The 16,519-nt window shown below is 41.7% G+C and overlaps 1 protein-coding gene across 2 annotated transcripts in view; it reads left to right on the top strand.

The window, feature by feature from the left end:
- c20h20orf96 (chromosome 20 C20orf96 homolog) overlaps positions 1-15,421 on the top strand; it is a 44,956-nt gene extending 29,535 nt beyond the window's left edge. The window contains exons 10-11 of one of the 2 annotated variants that reach the window (XM_043710838.1): positions 899-1,017; positions 15,194-15,421. In XM_043710838.1, the coding sequence (XP_043566773.1) occupies positions 899-1,017; positions 15,194-15,254 (180 nt within the window). In that variant the 3' untranslated portion in view covers positions 15,255-15,421. The remainder of the gene's footprint in view (positions 1-898; positions 1,018-15,193) is intronic. The other variant, XM_043710839.1, reaches the window with a different exon arrangement.
- Positions 15,422-16,519: the final 1,098 nt, after the last annotated feature.

Here is a 16,519-nt window from a genome sequence, read left to right as displayed (position 1 = left end):
CAGCTCATTGAAGTCAATAGACAGTAATATTAGGCAGTATTAAAAACCACAGTCAAGAGTGGAGTGCTGGAAAAGCACAGCAGGTCAGGCAGCATCCGAGGAGCAGGGCGGCACAGTGTCTCAGTGGTTAGTGCTGCTGCTTCATAGCATCAGAGACTGTAGTTCGATTCCAGCCTCTGGCAACTCTGTGGAGTTTGCACATTCCCCTCTGTGTCTGCATGGGTTTCCTCTGGGTGCTGTGGTTTCCTCCCAGATCCATAGATGTGCAGGTTAAGTGAATTGGCCATGCTAAATTGCCCATAATGTTCAGGGATGTGTGGGTAAGGGTAATGTAGAGTAGTAGGTGTAGGGGAATGGGTCTGGGTGGGATACTCTTCGGAGGGTCGGTGTGGAATTGTTGGGCCAAATGGCCTGTTTCCACACTGTAATTCCAATTCTAATTCAGGAGAATCGATTCTCTTGATCCTTGGATGCTGCCTGACCTGTGCTTTTCCAGCACCAGATTCTTAACTCTGATCTCCAGCATCTGCAGTCTTCACTTTCTACTGGTATTTGAAACTAACATTCCACTGCACTCTGTGGGTTACCCAAACCTGCAAATCAGGTCAAAATGACCCACTTATAATCCCTAACTCGTCATGGTCTTTGTACAGCAGTTACTATAAAATAAACTGTGGGAACAGAACCAAGAGAATGGGTAAAAGTTATATTTATCAGGAAATTACTCACATTGAATGAGTTTGTCTAAGTGTGTAGACTAGACCAGATTGGGAAAAAGACCGGATAATTTAAGAAGCTGTCAGATGCAGTTGTCTGTTTTCAGATAACTCAATTAGTGCCAAGTAGAAAATAAGCTTCTCTCATCTTACTGACCTTTTTTTTCCCCCCAAATGTGCAGCTGAACAGAAAAATGGAAAGGAATAACTTGGCATTGCAGCAGAAACTGTTACAACTACTAAAAGCAAAGAGAGACAGCAGAGAGGAGATCTTCGCAGATATTTTTAAAAAGCAGTCAAAGTATGTATCTTCCTTGGCCTGAAACTGTTGCGAGGGTTTTATCAAAGTATAAGTAAATTGGATGTTCCCCATTGGCATATAAAATGGTGAGGTGCGTGCAATGCAATTGTAGAGTAAGGAAGAGGTTTTCTGATGCTTCGGGAAGGTACTCGCTTGCATGGAGCAGAGGGTCCCTGTTCTCTGCTGGGTACGTTGAGGTCAGCAGGGTGAGAGTAGGATTGCTCAAACTGGCCTCGGTCTTTGAATTAGACAGGGAGGGAACTATCACCCACGATTTCTGTGCATATCAAGTGAGTGACATGGCTGAGATTTTCACCGTTTCAGGTGAACATCGAGTGTGAGATTTCCAACTCAATTTCTTGCAAGATAGAAGTTTTGGCATCATCAGAGCCACCAAAGTGAGGCACATGTGCAGATACGGTGCCATCACTCTGAATGTAAGAAAAGCTTCTGATTGGATAAGGTTTATTGTGGTTACCTGGCTTAAGAGGACCATCTGCAGTACATCTTCAAGTCTTGCAGACTGGAGGATTAGTTTATAATCTCTAGCTTTGTAACCACAACCTGTATTGATATGGTGCCTTTAAAGTAGTAAAACATTCATTTGGACAGTGTGGAAGGCCAAGTTCAGCATTCAGAATGGTAATAAGGCAGAGAATTAAACTGTTGAGTAACTGGAAGCTCAGGTTCAAACTTGTGGACTGAATGGAGGTGTTCAGCAAAGCAGACTTTGACCATGGAGCTCTTTTGCTCAGTACACTTCCTGCTTTTGATTGTGACTTTTTAACTCCGCCTGGACATCCCAGCCTGAACAGCATATTAAGAACTGAATAATGAATAGAATCTTGCCAGATCCACCTCATCCTGGGACCAAAATTTTAAAAGAAACTACAAAGCAACTACTCTGGATTTGCCCAGGTCCATTAAAATTGGCGCTCCGATGTGACTGAGCACCTTCAGGAGGAGTTACAGGTGAGAAAACTGAATGGATAAGAAATAAATCTGAAAAGACTGAACTGAAGGCAATTCACAAAACCAGAGGATCAAATTAATAACCACTTCTTCAGAATATCTGTCAAATAAGTGATCAAGAACAAATCACCTGCCATGGAGATATGCAGCAGCCAAATTTTACAGAAAAGGTGGAGACTATCCGTTACTTCTCTGCTGGGTCTCTGAAAGAAAGTATAACATTCCCTCATCTTTGGCAGATATTGCCTTAACCTTTCCTTTATACAAAAATAATAAAGACATACTGTTTCTCTGGCTGTTCTTTTTTCAAACATTCCAAATCTGATGATTCTCTTGAAAATTTCCCTTGAACATTAATTGTCAATAATAGAAGAGGCACATAATGTGAAATCTTGAATAGCTCAAGACTTGTGCCAGTGCCACTCATCACAAACTCTTCGAGTAAAACATTGCATCACATTCATTTTTCCATTTTATTCACAACGAATGTCTTAACTTTGAAACCTGAAAAAGGCAGTAAGAAAACACTTCTTTCTGAACAAGTGTCAAAGCCTTATGCATTTAGCTGTCGTGAACAGGAGAGGATCAAAGTAACTTTTTTAATGTTACCTCTTCACTGACTGCAACAAGATGTGTTTTGAGAAATGTTTTAATTGTTTTGAATGCTATGATTCACAGAGTAGAATCAAACCAGTTTCTTCTAAGTTGTAAATCAATACAAAGAATAAATGTTTATTTTCATAACGCCCAAATCATAAATGCAACTAATACCCATTCCACAAATGTGGAAATGCAAGTACACAAATTATTTCTAGAGATGTAACGTGCATTTAGATTATTAGCAGAGTGACAAGAGACAAGTCACTTATTTTTTTACCAATTTCTAAGATGGAGATAGAAAATCATTACAGAACTGTATGTTTTTAAGGTTTCTGGCTTTCTCAGGTGGAACTGAGGCCAAGGTCTTGGAGAGAAGAAGTGTAACTTGCTGGTAAAATGAATTGGCGCCTGTTCATAGCCTGAGATGACAGTCTTTAGAAATAAGATTCTGTCCTTTGGCTGGGTGTGATCTCTCCCTCTGAGGTGTTCGACACAGACTACTTGTGATGATCCCCTCTCCAGCTAGTTTTTATTTATATATTGGCAGTATTTGAAGTAGCAGTGTCTGCACGATTGATTGGAGTTAATATGGTTGTAATATTATGTATGAGAGGGGTGGATGCTGGAGTTATGATCACTATCCCATCAACTTTTCCATATGAACCAACTTCACTGGCTTTACTTCATGTCCCATTTTCAAAGAACCAACTATAGTAGCCATTGTCTTTTAAAATTATTTTTAATCAACCTATTTGGATGTGTCTGACACACCCATGGTCGTCATATCCTGAGGTGGGTCTTGAACCCAGAACTTCTAGCCTAGGGCTAGGGATGTAGCCACTGCACCAAAGGTCCCTTGGTTTTGACTTCTGTGGAGAGGGTTAGAGGATCACCACTGATTGCCACCATACACAGTCCTTTTTTACTAAAACTACTTTATAAAAATGGATTTGAATCCATGACCCTGGGGTGGAATAAGAGTCTTATTATCTACTGAGTTATCCAGTCCTGTCTGTCTTTTAAATCTCGTCCATTGAAATTGTGAGGTGCAGAAATTCACCAAGGCTCCTTGGACAGCAGCTTCCAAACCCACAACCATTACCATACAGAATTACAAGAGCAGTTATACATGGCACTACTTGCAAATTCCTTGCAAGCCAATCACATTCTAACTTAGAAATATATCACTGTTCCTCTAGTGTTCCTCTCCTGGTACTTCCTCCCTAACAGCATTGTGATTCTACCTATAGTTAATGAAGGTAGCTCATGAAGGCAGCTCACCACCACCTTCTCAAGGACAATAAATTCTGGCCCAGCTGATGATGTCCATGTCACATGAATGAATCTTAAAATAAGTTAATTTGCATATGGGAGCCCTATTTGCATTTTCAGGCATGTTGTCTTTGTCCATATTCCACAAACAGAGGTCACCTGACTGTACCGAATCCACTTCGTGTACAGCTCCCATTTGTTAGCATTGATTTCTTCTTACAAGTGCAGTATCAATTGCCTATATGCCTTTATGGGCATGCACCAGTGCTGAGCTGCAACTTGTTTGCTGCTGATGGACATGTTTGTTAGACCAGTGGCATTAGTTGCTTATGCTGAATTCATGAAGCATTGACAAGTTGTTATACATGTCTGATATTGTGTGTTGCAATGAAAGTAAAAAGTTACACAACATTTTTAAAAAGAGTTTGTCCTGTGTAGCTTACTAGTTCATTCCACTACTAGTGACTAGACTAGTGAAATGTGACTGGGATTTTTTTTACAGTATTGGCTTTCTTAATAATGCAGTTTAATTACAGGCTGATTGTATTGACACAGTCCAGAATGAAAATCCAAAACAAACCCTTCAATAACAAAAAACTCATAGCAGCCCAAGTGAAGGTTATTTGGCCCATCATGCGTGAGCTGACAGTCAAAGATCGGCTTGGTTTAGACTCTCCTATTCTTTTTGACTGTAATCCTGGACACTCTTCATTCTCTTTGGAAAATTATTTATGGAATCAACTTCCACCACCCTTTTAGACAAAGTGTTCTAGATTGAGACAAGTCTGGAAAAATATCTATGTGCACCCTTTGGATTTGTTATCAATTTTTAAAAATCTCTCAACCCTTGTTAATCCTCGCCCAAGTTTTACATTCGCTGCTATCTCAAATAACCTCATCTTGGAAGCATCTTGTTTTACCTATGAATCACCTCTACTCTGAGGACAATCCAACTACTCCAGCCTCTCAGTATATAAGTGAAGCCCCTCATTCCCAGCTGGTAAACATCCTGCTGGAGCTACTCTGTATCCTTTCGTACGACTTGTGCCAAAGACTGTTTTATTAAAGGTCACTTTGCCATGTAGCCACTGCTACCTCATAATAAATTATGGAGAGAAACTGCCACACTCTGAAATCATTGTTCTGTTTTCTTTACTCTGCTGCCCGATCTTTGTGGTGACCCTGCTTTGAATATTCCCTCAAATTGATGTTCCTGTAGCCTATAAAGTTTTAAAACCAAGCTAGATATCATCTAGCAATCAACTGAACCCCTTCCGAGCAGCATAGTAATGCAGCTTTAGCTAGTCGTTTTCCTCACCCAGCAGAGGGCGATAAAGTTTGCTGCAATTCTAACAGTTAAGAAAAGCCTTCCCAAAGGGATCCCAAATGAGCTGAATTTTCAAATCCTGAGCTCTGAGACAGGGATAGCCTCCATTACAACAGGTTGCTGCTTTCACAGGACTCCCTAACTTGTTCTCGCAACTATGGGCAATTTAGCGCGGCCAATTCACCTGACGTGCACATCTTTGGACTGTGGGAGGAAACCCACAGGGAGAATGTGCAAACTCCACACAGTGTCAGCCGCCTGAGGCGGGAATTGAACCCGGGTCTCTGGCGCTGTGAGGCAGCAGTGCTAACCACTGTGCCACCGTGCCGCCTATTTGTTGTAGGACTGGAGTGCTGTTCATGGATGGATCTCAATTTCAACAAATCTGAAACACTCTGCAGGATGACATTTATGAAAATTCCCACCCTTGTTCTTGTACCTCAACTTTCCTAACCCCTGCCATTATATTCTGGCCCAGTAACCTTCTGGGATATTTGTGCTCCACCAATTCTGGTCTAATGTGGCTCAGTGTCAAATCTTGTTTGATAATGCGCTCAGAAGTTCCTTATGATTTTTACTGCAATAAGGTTTTGATAAAGATGGTCCAGATCAGAACAGACAAGTCAACTGTCCACCTGTCCTTTCTTCCTTTTGAAGTTTAAAATACTGCATTATTGTTGTTTTAGTGAGATTATGCTGATGTGTATGATATTGGCTTCTGTAAAATTTAACCAATAATCATCATTCTTCCAGTTATTTCCTTTTGTCTCTCCACATTTTTGAACATGATTAATTACTTGGTGCATTATTTCTTGCTGATTATAGTATCTGTTCGAACTAATTGCTGGATTAGTGGTGCTGGAAGAGCACAGCAGTTCAGGCAGCATCCAAGGAGCAGTAAAATCGATGTTTCGGGCAAAAGCCCTTCATCAGGAATACAGGCAGAGTTCCTGAAGGGTGGAGAGATAAGTGAGAGGAGGGTGAGGTGGGGAGAAAGTAGCATAGAGTACAGGGGTTGAAGTGTTCCGAGGCGGAAGATGAAGCGTTCTTCCTCCAGGCATCTGGTGGTGAGGGAGTGGCGGTGAAGGAGGCCCAGGACCTGCATATCCTTGGCAGAGTGGGAGGGGGCGTTTGAATGTTGGGCCACGGGGCAGTGGGGTTGATTAGTGCGGGTGTCCCGGAGATGTTCCCTAAAGCGCTCTGCTAGGAGGCATCCAGTCTCCCCGATGTAGAGGAGACCGCATCGGGAGCAACGGATACAATAAATGATGTTGGTGGATGTGCAGGTAAAACTTTGGATGTTGAAGGCTCCTTTAGGGCATTGGATGGAGGTGAGGGAAGAGGTGTGGGTGCAGGTTTTGCAATTCCTGCGATGGCAGGGAAGGTGCCAGGATGGGAGGGTGGGTTGTAGGGGGGTGTGGACCTGACCAGGTAGTCAAGGAAGGAACGGTCTTTGCAGAAGGCGGAAAGGGGTGGGGAGGGAAATATATTCCTGGTGGTGGGGTCTGTTTGGAGGTGGCGGAAATGTCGGCAGATGATTTGGTTTATGCGAAGTTTGGTAGGGTGGAAGGTGAGCGCCAGGGGCGTTCTGTCCTTGTTACGGTTGGAGGGGTGGGGTCTGAGGGCGGAGGTGCGGGATCTGGACGAGATGCGTTGGTGGGCATCTTTAACCACGTGGGAAGGGAAATTGCAATCTTTAAAGAAGGAGGCCATCGGGTGTGTTCTGTAGTGGAACTGGTCCTCCTGGGAGCAGATATGAACTAATTGCTGTCAGTCATGTTTATATCTTGTCTAAAATATGCAGTACAAGATATGGAGAAGACAGTTATAATAGAAGCAGGAATAAATTATACATCCCCTCAAGCCTGCTGCACCCTTTAAAAAGGGTCAGCTGACCAACCACCTCCATCTATTTGCATCTTTCAAAGTGAACAAATTTCTCCTCGTCTGAATCCTAAATGGCTGACTTTTTAATGCACATGGAATGAGTCCTTATTTGGGACTTCCACAGCCAGAGGAAACCACTTCTCAACATCCAGCCTGTCAACCTTCTGAACTCCAGAGAGTGCAGGCTCGTTCTGCATGATCTCGCCCATGTGATAACTCCCCTCATCCCATTAATGTGATGAACCTTAGTTGCACTGCCTCTGTGAGGTCAAGAATATCATTTGTTAGGACTCTAGTGATGCAGTGGTAATGGCCCCACCTCTGGGCCAGGAGGCCTGAGTTCAAGATTAGAGTGTGGTGCTGGAAAAGCACAGCAGATCAGGCAGCATTTGAGGTGCAGGAAAATCCACAGTTCGGGCAAAAGCCCTTAATCAGGACTTTTCCAGTACCACTCTAATCTTGACTCTGATCTCCAGCATCTGCAGTCTTTCCTTTTGCCCAGCCTGAGTTCAAAGTCCAACCTCCTCCAGATGTGTGTCATGCTATGTCTGAAAAGGTTAATTAGAAATATCTGCCATTCCTTGTGTAGTGCTGATTACATTGTTGGCCAACATTGTTGTTGGGGAGGTAGGGGCCGGGGGTTTCTTGATCCACAAATACCTCAATGTGTTTGAAACTGATCAGTAGGTTCTCAAAGATTGAGGCAAGCTGCTATGTTAGCTTAACTACAGTAGTGGAGAAAATGCTTGCATCAATAATCAGGAAGAAACAGCAAGACATCTGGATAGAGATTGTCCTATCGGGCAGACGCAGCATGGGTTCATGTTTAACTAACTTACTGGAATTCTTTGAGGACGTTACATTCACCGTTTTCCCATTGTCCACCGCATCCGTAATGCATCTGGATTTCCAGAAGGCATTTGACCACGTGCCACACAGAGCACTCGCTGCGTATGATAAAGGTGCAAAGAGTGGGGGATAAATGGGTGTTTTTCTGATTAGGGATCAAAGGTTAGTGGTGTGCCTCAGGGATCAGTGTTAGATCTGCATTTGTTTACAGTTTACATAGATGATTTATAGAGTTGGGGATGAAGTGTAGTATGTCAAAGTTTGCATTGACACTAACATGAGTGGTAGAGCAAAGTGTGCAGAGGACACAAAGTCTCCGAGGGATATAGATAGGTTAAGTGAGTAAGGAAGGTCTGGCAGTTGTAAATGTGAAGTCATCCATTTTTGTATGAATAACAGCAAAATGGACTATTATTTAAATGGTGAAAAATTAAAGCATGCTGCTGTGCAGAGGGACATGGGTGTCCTTGCGCATGAATCACAAAACATTGGTTTGCGGTAGATAATTAAGAAGGCAAATGGAATATTGTCCTTCATTGCTAGAGGGATTGAGTTTAAAAGCAGGGAGGTTATGTTGCAGCTGTATATGGTGCTGGTGAGGCCACACCTGGAGTACTGTGTACAGTTTGAGAAAAGATGTACTGACACTGGAGAGGGTGCAGATGAGGTTTACTAGGTTGATTCCAGAGTTGAGAGGATTGCCTTATGAAGGGACATTGAGTTGACTGGGACTATATTCTTCCAAACTTAGAAGAATGAGAGGGGATCTTATAGAAATATTATGAAGGAAATGGATAACATAGAAACAGGGAGGTTGTTTCCATGGGCAGGTGAAACTAGAACCAGGCAATATATCCTCAAACTAAGGGGGAGCAGATTTAGGACTGAGTTGGGGAGAAACCTCTTCACCCAAAGCGTTGTCAATCTGTGGAACTCCCTGCCCAGTGAAGCAGTTGAGGCTACCTCATTGAATATTTTTAAGGCAAGGATAGATTTGAACAGTAAAGGACTTAAGGGTTATGATAGAGGGCAGGTAAGTGGAGCTGAGTCCGCAAAAAGATCAGCCGTGATCTTATTGAATGGCGTACCAGGCTCGATGGGCCAGATGGCCTACTCCTACATAAGCAGTTCTTTCTAATTGAGCTGCAAGAATTTGCTGGTGCATACACACTGCCTGTGATCTGCAAATGAGGCAGCTACTGACACTGAACCAAGCTAAGTGTGACTCTTCTTAAAAAATCTAAAGCCTTGCACATGGCTTAAGCAATGCCACTGGCAAGCTACTTGCTTAATTTTGGAATAAGTTGCTTTAGAGCCCCACTACCGTTCGTGTGTAATCACAACAACCATAAATTGCTACAAATACTCAACAGGTCACAGGCAATATGTGTTAGAGAGAAATCCACGTTGCTGTTTCAGGGCTATATTCTTTCTTTGGAGTAGGGGGTTGGTTTAGCTCAGTTAGTTGGATGGTTGATTTGTGAAGCAGTATCATACCAACAGTATGGGTTCAATTCCCCCAGTTGATGAGGTTACCATGAAGAACTCTCCTTCTCAACCTCTTCCCTCACCTGAGGTCTGGTGGCCCTCCGGTTAAATCACCACAGTTGTCTCTCTTTTTCTCTCTCTAATGAGAAAGCAGCGCTATGGTCTGGTAAGACTGTGGTGAGTTGATATACCTTTAATGTTTAATGAGTTGCAAGAATGTCCAAATGGAGCAAGTGAGCTGTTGTAGCAAATGTATTCATTTTTTCTTTCTTTGTTGTGCAATTGCATTGCCAATGTGACAATTACACTGGGTGAAAACAAATCCCAAATAAAACTTCAAGAGAGTAATGTTGCAGAGATCTTGTCCTGCTGTTGTGTCCAGTTCAGCCACCCCGTTGCCAAGTTTCTCACCCATCTTCTTGAACATTGAAGTTCAGGGGTGATTTCATGAGATGTTTGTTATTAATGGAATTGATAGAGTGTATGGGGTAAAGTTTACCTCCAGTGGGTGGGTTCAGAGCAAGATGGCATGACCTTAAAGTTGCAGTTAAATTATTTGGGAGGGTAGTAGGAAGCACTTTCTTCTGGTAAAGGGTGATGGAAGTCAATCTAAATATGTTTGGGGTTGATTGAAAATGTTGACATCGAAATCATTTTGGTGTTTGTTGGGCATTAAGGATTATAGACCGTTGAGGAGTAGATTAATCACAAGTGAATCATATTTCTCACTGAATGAAGGAAATGACTCAAGGGACCGAATGGTCTTCATCTGTTGTTATGCTACATGAATCATGATCCTTAAAATTGAGTGCAATGGGGTACAATTGGTTACGCATAATAGTTATACTACTTCAGCAGTTCCCTCTGCAATAATTCAAAAGAAAGCACAATAACACTTCCATTTCCTCAGGAGGCAAAGGAAATTTGGCATGTCCATAAAGACTCTGAACAATTTATATAGATGCACCATAGAAAGTATTCTATCCAGGTGCATCACGGCTTGGTATGGCAATGGCTCTACACAGGATCAGAAGAAGCTACAGAGAGTTGTGAACATACCCAGTTCAACACAGAAGCCAACTTTCCATTTATTGACTCAATTTATACTTCACGTTGCCTCATAAAGGCAGCCAACATCATCAAACTCCCCTCCCACACTAAGTTCTAATCTCTTCCAACATCTTCCATCAGGCAGACAATTAAAAAGCTTAACACACATACCATCAGATTCCCCACTATTATCAGACTTCTGAAAGGACCTCTCAAATTTCAATTTTAATCTTGCCCTTGCTCTTTATGCACCTTCTCTGCAGCTGTAACATTGTTCCAATACCCTAATGCAATTTGTCTGGTAAAATCTGCCTGTACTACACACAAAACAAAACTTTTCACTGTACCTAGGTACATGTGACAATAATAAATAAGTCAGAAGTCATGATGCCAGGTTATAGTTCCACAGGTTTATTTGAAATCACAAGCTTTTGGAGCACTTTCGGCACCCACATCACCTGACGAAGGAGCAGTGCTCTGAAAGCTTGTGATTTCAAATAAACCTGCTGGACTATAACCTGGTGTCATGTAACGACTGACTTTATCCACCCCAGTCCAACATCGGTATCTCTGCATGATTAATAAATCAAACTAAATCAAATTATGATCCAGAACGAGTCCAAACTCCGGAACTGATTCAGGGAAAATTTATGGTCCGTACACTCCAGTCAACTCCCCTTCCAGCTGCTAGCTATTTCAACTCCCCCACCACTCCCCTGACAACATGTCCACCTTGGTCCACCTGCGATCAACACAAAGTCACACGCAAACAGGAGGAAGAACTCTTCATCCATCTCGGGAGCTTACGACCATACAGTCTTAACGTAGAATTCACCAGCTTCCAAATCTACCCACCCCGCACCTCATCCCAGTCCCAGGTCTCCGTCTCCACCCCGCCCCCTCAGCCTGACCTGACGTGTTCATTCCAACCTTCCCACTGACCAATCATAGCCACCACCTATCTGCATCCACCTATTGCCATCCCTTCCATCTTTCCCCCAGCCCCACCCGCCTCCCTCTATTTATTTTGCAGCCCCCTTCCCCTCTCCCAGTGCTGATGGAAGGTTCCAGCCTGAAACATCAACTCCCCTTCTCTGTTGTTTGACCTGCTGTGTTTTTTTCTAGCTCCACTGTTTATCCACTCCAACCCCTTCTGAGTGAAATGTGCAACTAGATCGTAAATCTATTTGTGAAGATTTGTGTTTTTGGCATTTGAGCTAAATTGTGAGCACAGTGAAAACTTAAGACTTAATTTTGTAATGATTGAATTTGAATTTATTTATTGTCACGTGTACCAAAGCACAGTGAAAAGCTTATTGTGAAAAATTGAGGATTGTTTTGTGTGGAATTAGTGTTGGGATATAAACTTACCACTGGATTTCCATTCTTGTTAAACCAGCGCTGATGTTGCAATATTATTTGGGGCCTGTTGTTTCCAATTAGTACTAACTCTGCATAGAGACTAAATCCCTTTGTATTATTCATATGCGACTCTCTAAGAAGAAATGAATAAAATATCCTTTAAAGCGTGCTGCTTGCTGAGAATTCTACAACCAATTAAAAGTGTACATTCAGTTTGGCTTCTTCACTGACGAGCTAACCATATAAAGTAACCTCTGTATTAAAAGAAAATTGTTAGTACTTGCATTTTTCTGCTAAATTTAGTCGTTCTAAGTATAGCGGCAGATGGCAGCTGTTGTCCAACACCATTCAGTCTTCTACTGCTTTCCCTTAGCTATCAATCTCTTGCAAAAGTTCCAGGAACAGCACACATTGAGAAAGGTAATGCACATTATTTAAACAAACTGTTTTTGTTTCATTTATTGCTTTTTAATTTAAAAGGAGAAGTCTTGTTTTTGCACTTTTGCTGACCGCAGACATTCCAACACGCTTCATAACTTTAAGTCTGCACAATGGTATAATTTCAGAAAACAAGATACACAATTTCTGAGCAATCCCACAGTTCCAATTAAGTAAATGACTGAATTATCTGTTGTAAATATAGATTAAGGGATAGATATCGACCAGGACAGTAGAAGGAACTCACCTGCTTTTCTTGAAATAGTGTCTGAGGGATCTGTTTGTGTTAGAGAAAGTAAGGCATCATCTAACATCTCTTTAAAAAGCACTGGTGTGTCTGCCTATATTGTCTAGGTGCTAGGTCTACTATTGACAAAAGAGATACCTTTTAAAATGTCTGTGCCTAATGCTCCTTGACTCAACTTGCTGCATGATCTTCCACTGAATGTTTTGGGTATATTCCCACCCACACTAATATGGTCCCCACTTGAAGTACATAATTGAGATATCCAATGGCAAAGTGAATAATAGTTACATATAATAAGCATTTTGCATTTCTACAGAACCTTTTATACCCCAATGCACTTTATAGGGACAGTGTCAAACAAAATTTGAAGTTGAATCTCATGGATATTTGGATAGATAACCAAACGTTTGGTCAAGGAGGAAGATCTTGAAGAGCTTCTTAAAGAGGGGAGGAGAGGCAGAGATGTTTACGGAGGGAATTGCAAAGCTTGAGTCTTAGCAGCTGAAGACACAGCCACCAAAGCTGAGGCAATAAAGGAATCAAGAGGCAATAAATATCAGGGAACATGATTTAGGAATAAAGTGGGATTACTTGTTTTACTCGTCAATGTTTGTGGCTGAAGTAAATCTCCAGCTTCTTTCAGATGTCTGTTTAAATCTACATGCACAAGGTGTAAGATGTTTACATCTCTCTTCCACAAACAGCAGTTGATGCCAGATCAGTTTTTAGTGTAAAATCTGAGATAGATAAGTCTTAGTAAAAAAGTATTAAGGGAAATGGGCTAAATCAGTATATGGAGTAAGGCCACAGATTGGCCGTGATCTCATTGAATGGCAGTACAGGCTCAAGGGTCTGAATTGCCCACTCTTGTTCCCGTGTACCTCTGACCAAATCATTCTGAAGTAGTTTATTCTCCCTACTGTGAACGTGTCAACCCTAATACCTCTCTGAGTGCCTCAGTGTCAAATTGTATTTGATAACATTTCTGTGCAGCATCCTCACGATAGTTCACTACATTGAAGACGTTAAGTTGTTGTTGCAGTATATTTTGATATTTGTGAAGGAGCAAGGAGGGACGGAGGAGGTTTAAAGGGTTAGGAGCAGATTCAGTAAAATTGTTTGCATCTTTTGCCAGGCAGCATGAGGTTTTCAAGTTCAATTTATCCAACGTTGCTGGTGCAGTCAGCCAAACCTCACCAGAGTGGAACTGCGTGATTTTTGAACAGCAAAGAGTAAATCACAAGCCAGATTATATTTATCTGCTTAACTTTCCCATGGGAAGATCTCCCACTTGTACAAAATCATGTAGCTAAGACCTACCTACAGGGGGGTAAAGAGGGAAGTTAATATAACAGATTCCTGAAAAGAAGCAATGCTGCTAGATTACAATTCCCAACCTCTAGTCTTTACCATTTTAACCCATTTATTGGTGTTATGGAAACAAATTGTTGCACCAGTGTAGTGGGCAGCATGGTGACTCAGTGGTTAGCACTGCTGCCTCAGTGCGACGGACCTTAGTTTGATTCCAGCCTTGGGTCACTGTCCTTGTGGAGTTTGCACATTCATTGTGTGTCTGCATGGGTTTCCTCCGGGTGCTCCAGTTTCTTCCCAAAGATGTGCAGGTTAGGTGGATTGACCATGCTAAATTGCCCATAGTGTCCAGGGATTTGTAGGTTTGGGGATTAGCCTTGGGAAGTGCAGGATTACAGGGCTAGAGTGGGTCTGGGAGGGATGGTCTTCGGAGAGTCAGTGTGGATTTGATGGGCTGAATGGCCTGCGTCTGTACTGTAGGGGTTATATGGATCCATCCTCGTATTGAACTTTTAATAGAAAACAGAAATGGCTGATTAATCAAGAGTCACTTGACTTTAACAAAACAGTGCCATTGATTTAAATCAAGATGCTAAAACCAAAATAAATATTATATAAAGAATTTGCAAACAGTGACAGGCCATTCGGATCATTTAGTCTTTGCCGGTGTTCATGCTCCATGCATATCTCCCCACAAGTTAGAAAGTTTACTCCACTCATAACCTGGGATGGAGGAATAGTTTGTACTTGCTGGGCTTGTTTGCAATGGGGATTAGAAGAATGAGGGTTATCCTGATGAGTCTAAGGTCCTGAATGGTCTTGACAAGATAAACATGGAAAGGATATTTCCTGGAATATAAGACAGCCCATAACTACAAAAAATTGTGGACTGCCCTTTTGGGTCAGAGATGAGAGTTTTTTTCTTTCAGAGATCTCTGCAACTTTGGGATGCTGTCTCAGAAGGCAGTGGAGATGAGGTCATTGAATATTTTGAAGACAGAGCTGGATAGATTCCTGTTGGGCAGAGCGGTTAAGGGTTATTGGGGCTAAGTGAGGATGTAGAATTTGAAACACAAACATCTGCAATGACCTTAGTGAAGGAGCAGGATGTTCTACCTTTGCTCTTTTTTGTATCTGTATATGTTCTATTCTGGAAGGTTGCCTTCCTGCAGAAATTTATGGATTGGCAAGAAATTTTGGACTTACCACCCATATCTGCATCCTGTCAGGGAGCAAAAAAAAACTTTGTATCTTTGATTTGGTGCATATCAAGTATGGACAGAGTTTGGCTTGGGTAAATTACTGTCACCAAGACAGATTCGGTGATTCTTTGATTCATTCAATTGTAACATACTCTTTCCTTGACCCCACAGGTGCACACCTGACATGGACGTAGTGTTGAACATTCAAAGAGAAAATTGCCTTCCCATTTAACTCCAGGTTCTTGAGCTGTTTCAGACATTAACCTGATCTTTTTATTGACACATTCCGATATATGGCACTTGCTGAATTGCCTTGGCTGGAATTTCTATGTGTACAGAAAGATACCGAGGAAGACTGGATAACAATCGTGCAGAAATAAAACTATTTCCAGAACTTAATCTGTGTTTTATCTATTCTGCATTCATTATATAAGTCCCATTGTTATTTGTAAGTTTTCCTCTCCATTTCTGCATACTGACATTATGTTTCACCAAGAGTTCGTATATGTCTGAAACCTCCCTAATGAAGGAAAAGATAGTTTACAGCACTGAAAATTATTTAATATTTAATTGCAAGTATTAATACATTAATGGCAACTGTCAGTACCATTCAATATTTTTGATGCAGCCATCCCAGGAATGTGATCAGACGATATAAGTCAAGTTCCAAACTGACTGCCTTTACATTACAGGACCAGGTTTTTTTTGTCCCGTGTGAAGCACAGGACCTCTCATAATGCATAATGTGTTCCACAGCAATGCTACTTCAAAACCTAACTCAACATCGTCAAATCTTCTCCGGGTCCAAGCTCCTAAAGATGAATGCAGTGTAGTGGAATCCGTAGAGGAAGAGTGGAATTGAAGAAAATATCAGATGTAATATTACATATGGAATTAGCAGTGATGGAGATCACAAAAGCTGTTGCACATGAGCTGTGTGGATGTGTGAGGGTGGTACAGGACAGACCAGTGTGACATCATGAAGCAGAGCTCATGGCAAGAGTAGCTATCAGTAGCAACAGCAGAAAGAGAGATTGGATCAATAACTGGAGTTGACTCAAATCAGTCATCAGCTGAGAGCTAAAAGGTTTAAGTGATGAGGACAGGCTAAGTACACTAGCCTGTATTCCCTTGAGGAAAGGAGTGATGCGATCATAATGTTTCAACTGATTAAAAGTTTTCATAAGGTAGAATCTTTCTGCTATAAGTACAGGCAAGGGGCATACCATTAAAATTGAAACTGGGATTGGAGATTACAGAATTAAGTTTTCTTAAAAAATTCATTCACAAGATGTGGGTGTCACTGGCTAGGCCTGCATTTATTAACAATTTTGCTCGTGGATCTGGAATCGCAATAGGCCAGACCAGACAAGGGTGAGATGTTTCCATCCTAAAGGGGCGACAGTGAATTAAATAATTTTTTTTCAAATGACGGTTTTCATCATTTATATAAGTGATTTGGATGTGAAACTTATGGTTTGTAAGTTTGCAGATGAC

The sequence above is a fragment of the Chiloscyllium plagiosum genome, chromosome 20 (assembly GCF_004010195.1).
Source record: "Chiloscyllium plagiosum isolate BGI_BamShark_2017 chromosome 20, ASM401019v2, whole genome shotgun sequence".
Classification (NCBI taxonomy): Eukaryota; Metazoa; Chordata; class Chondrichthyes; order Orectolobiformes; family Hemiscylliidae; genus Chiloscyllium; species Chiloscyllium plagiosum.
This window is presented reverse-complemented; position numbering and strand designations above follow the sequence as displayed.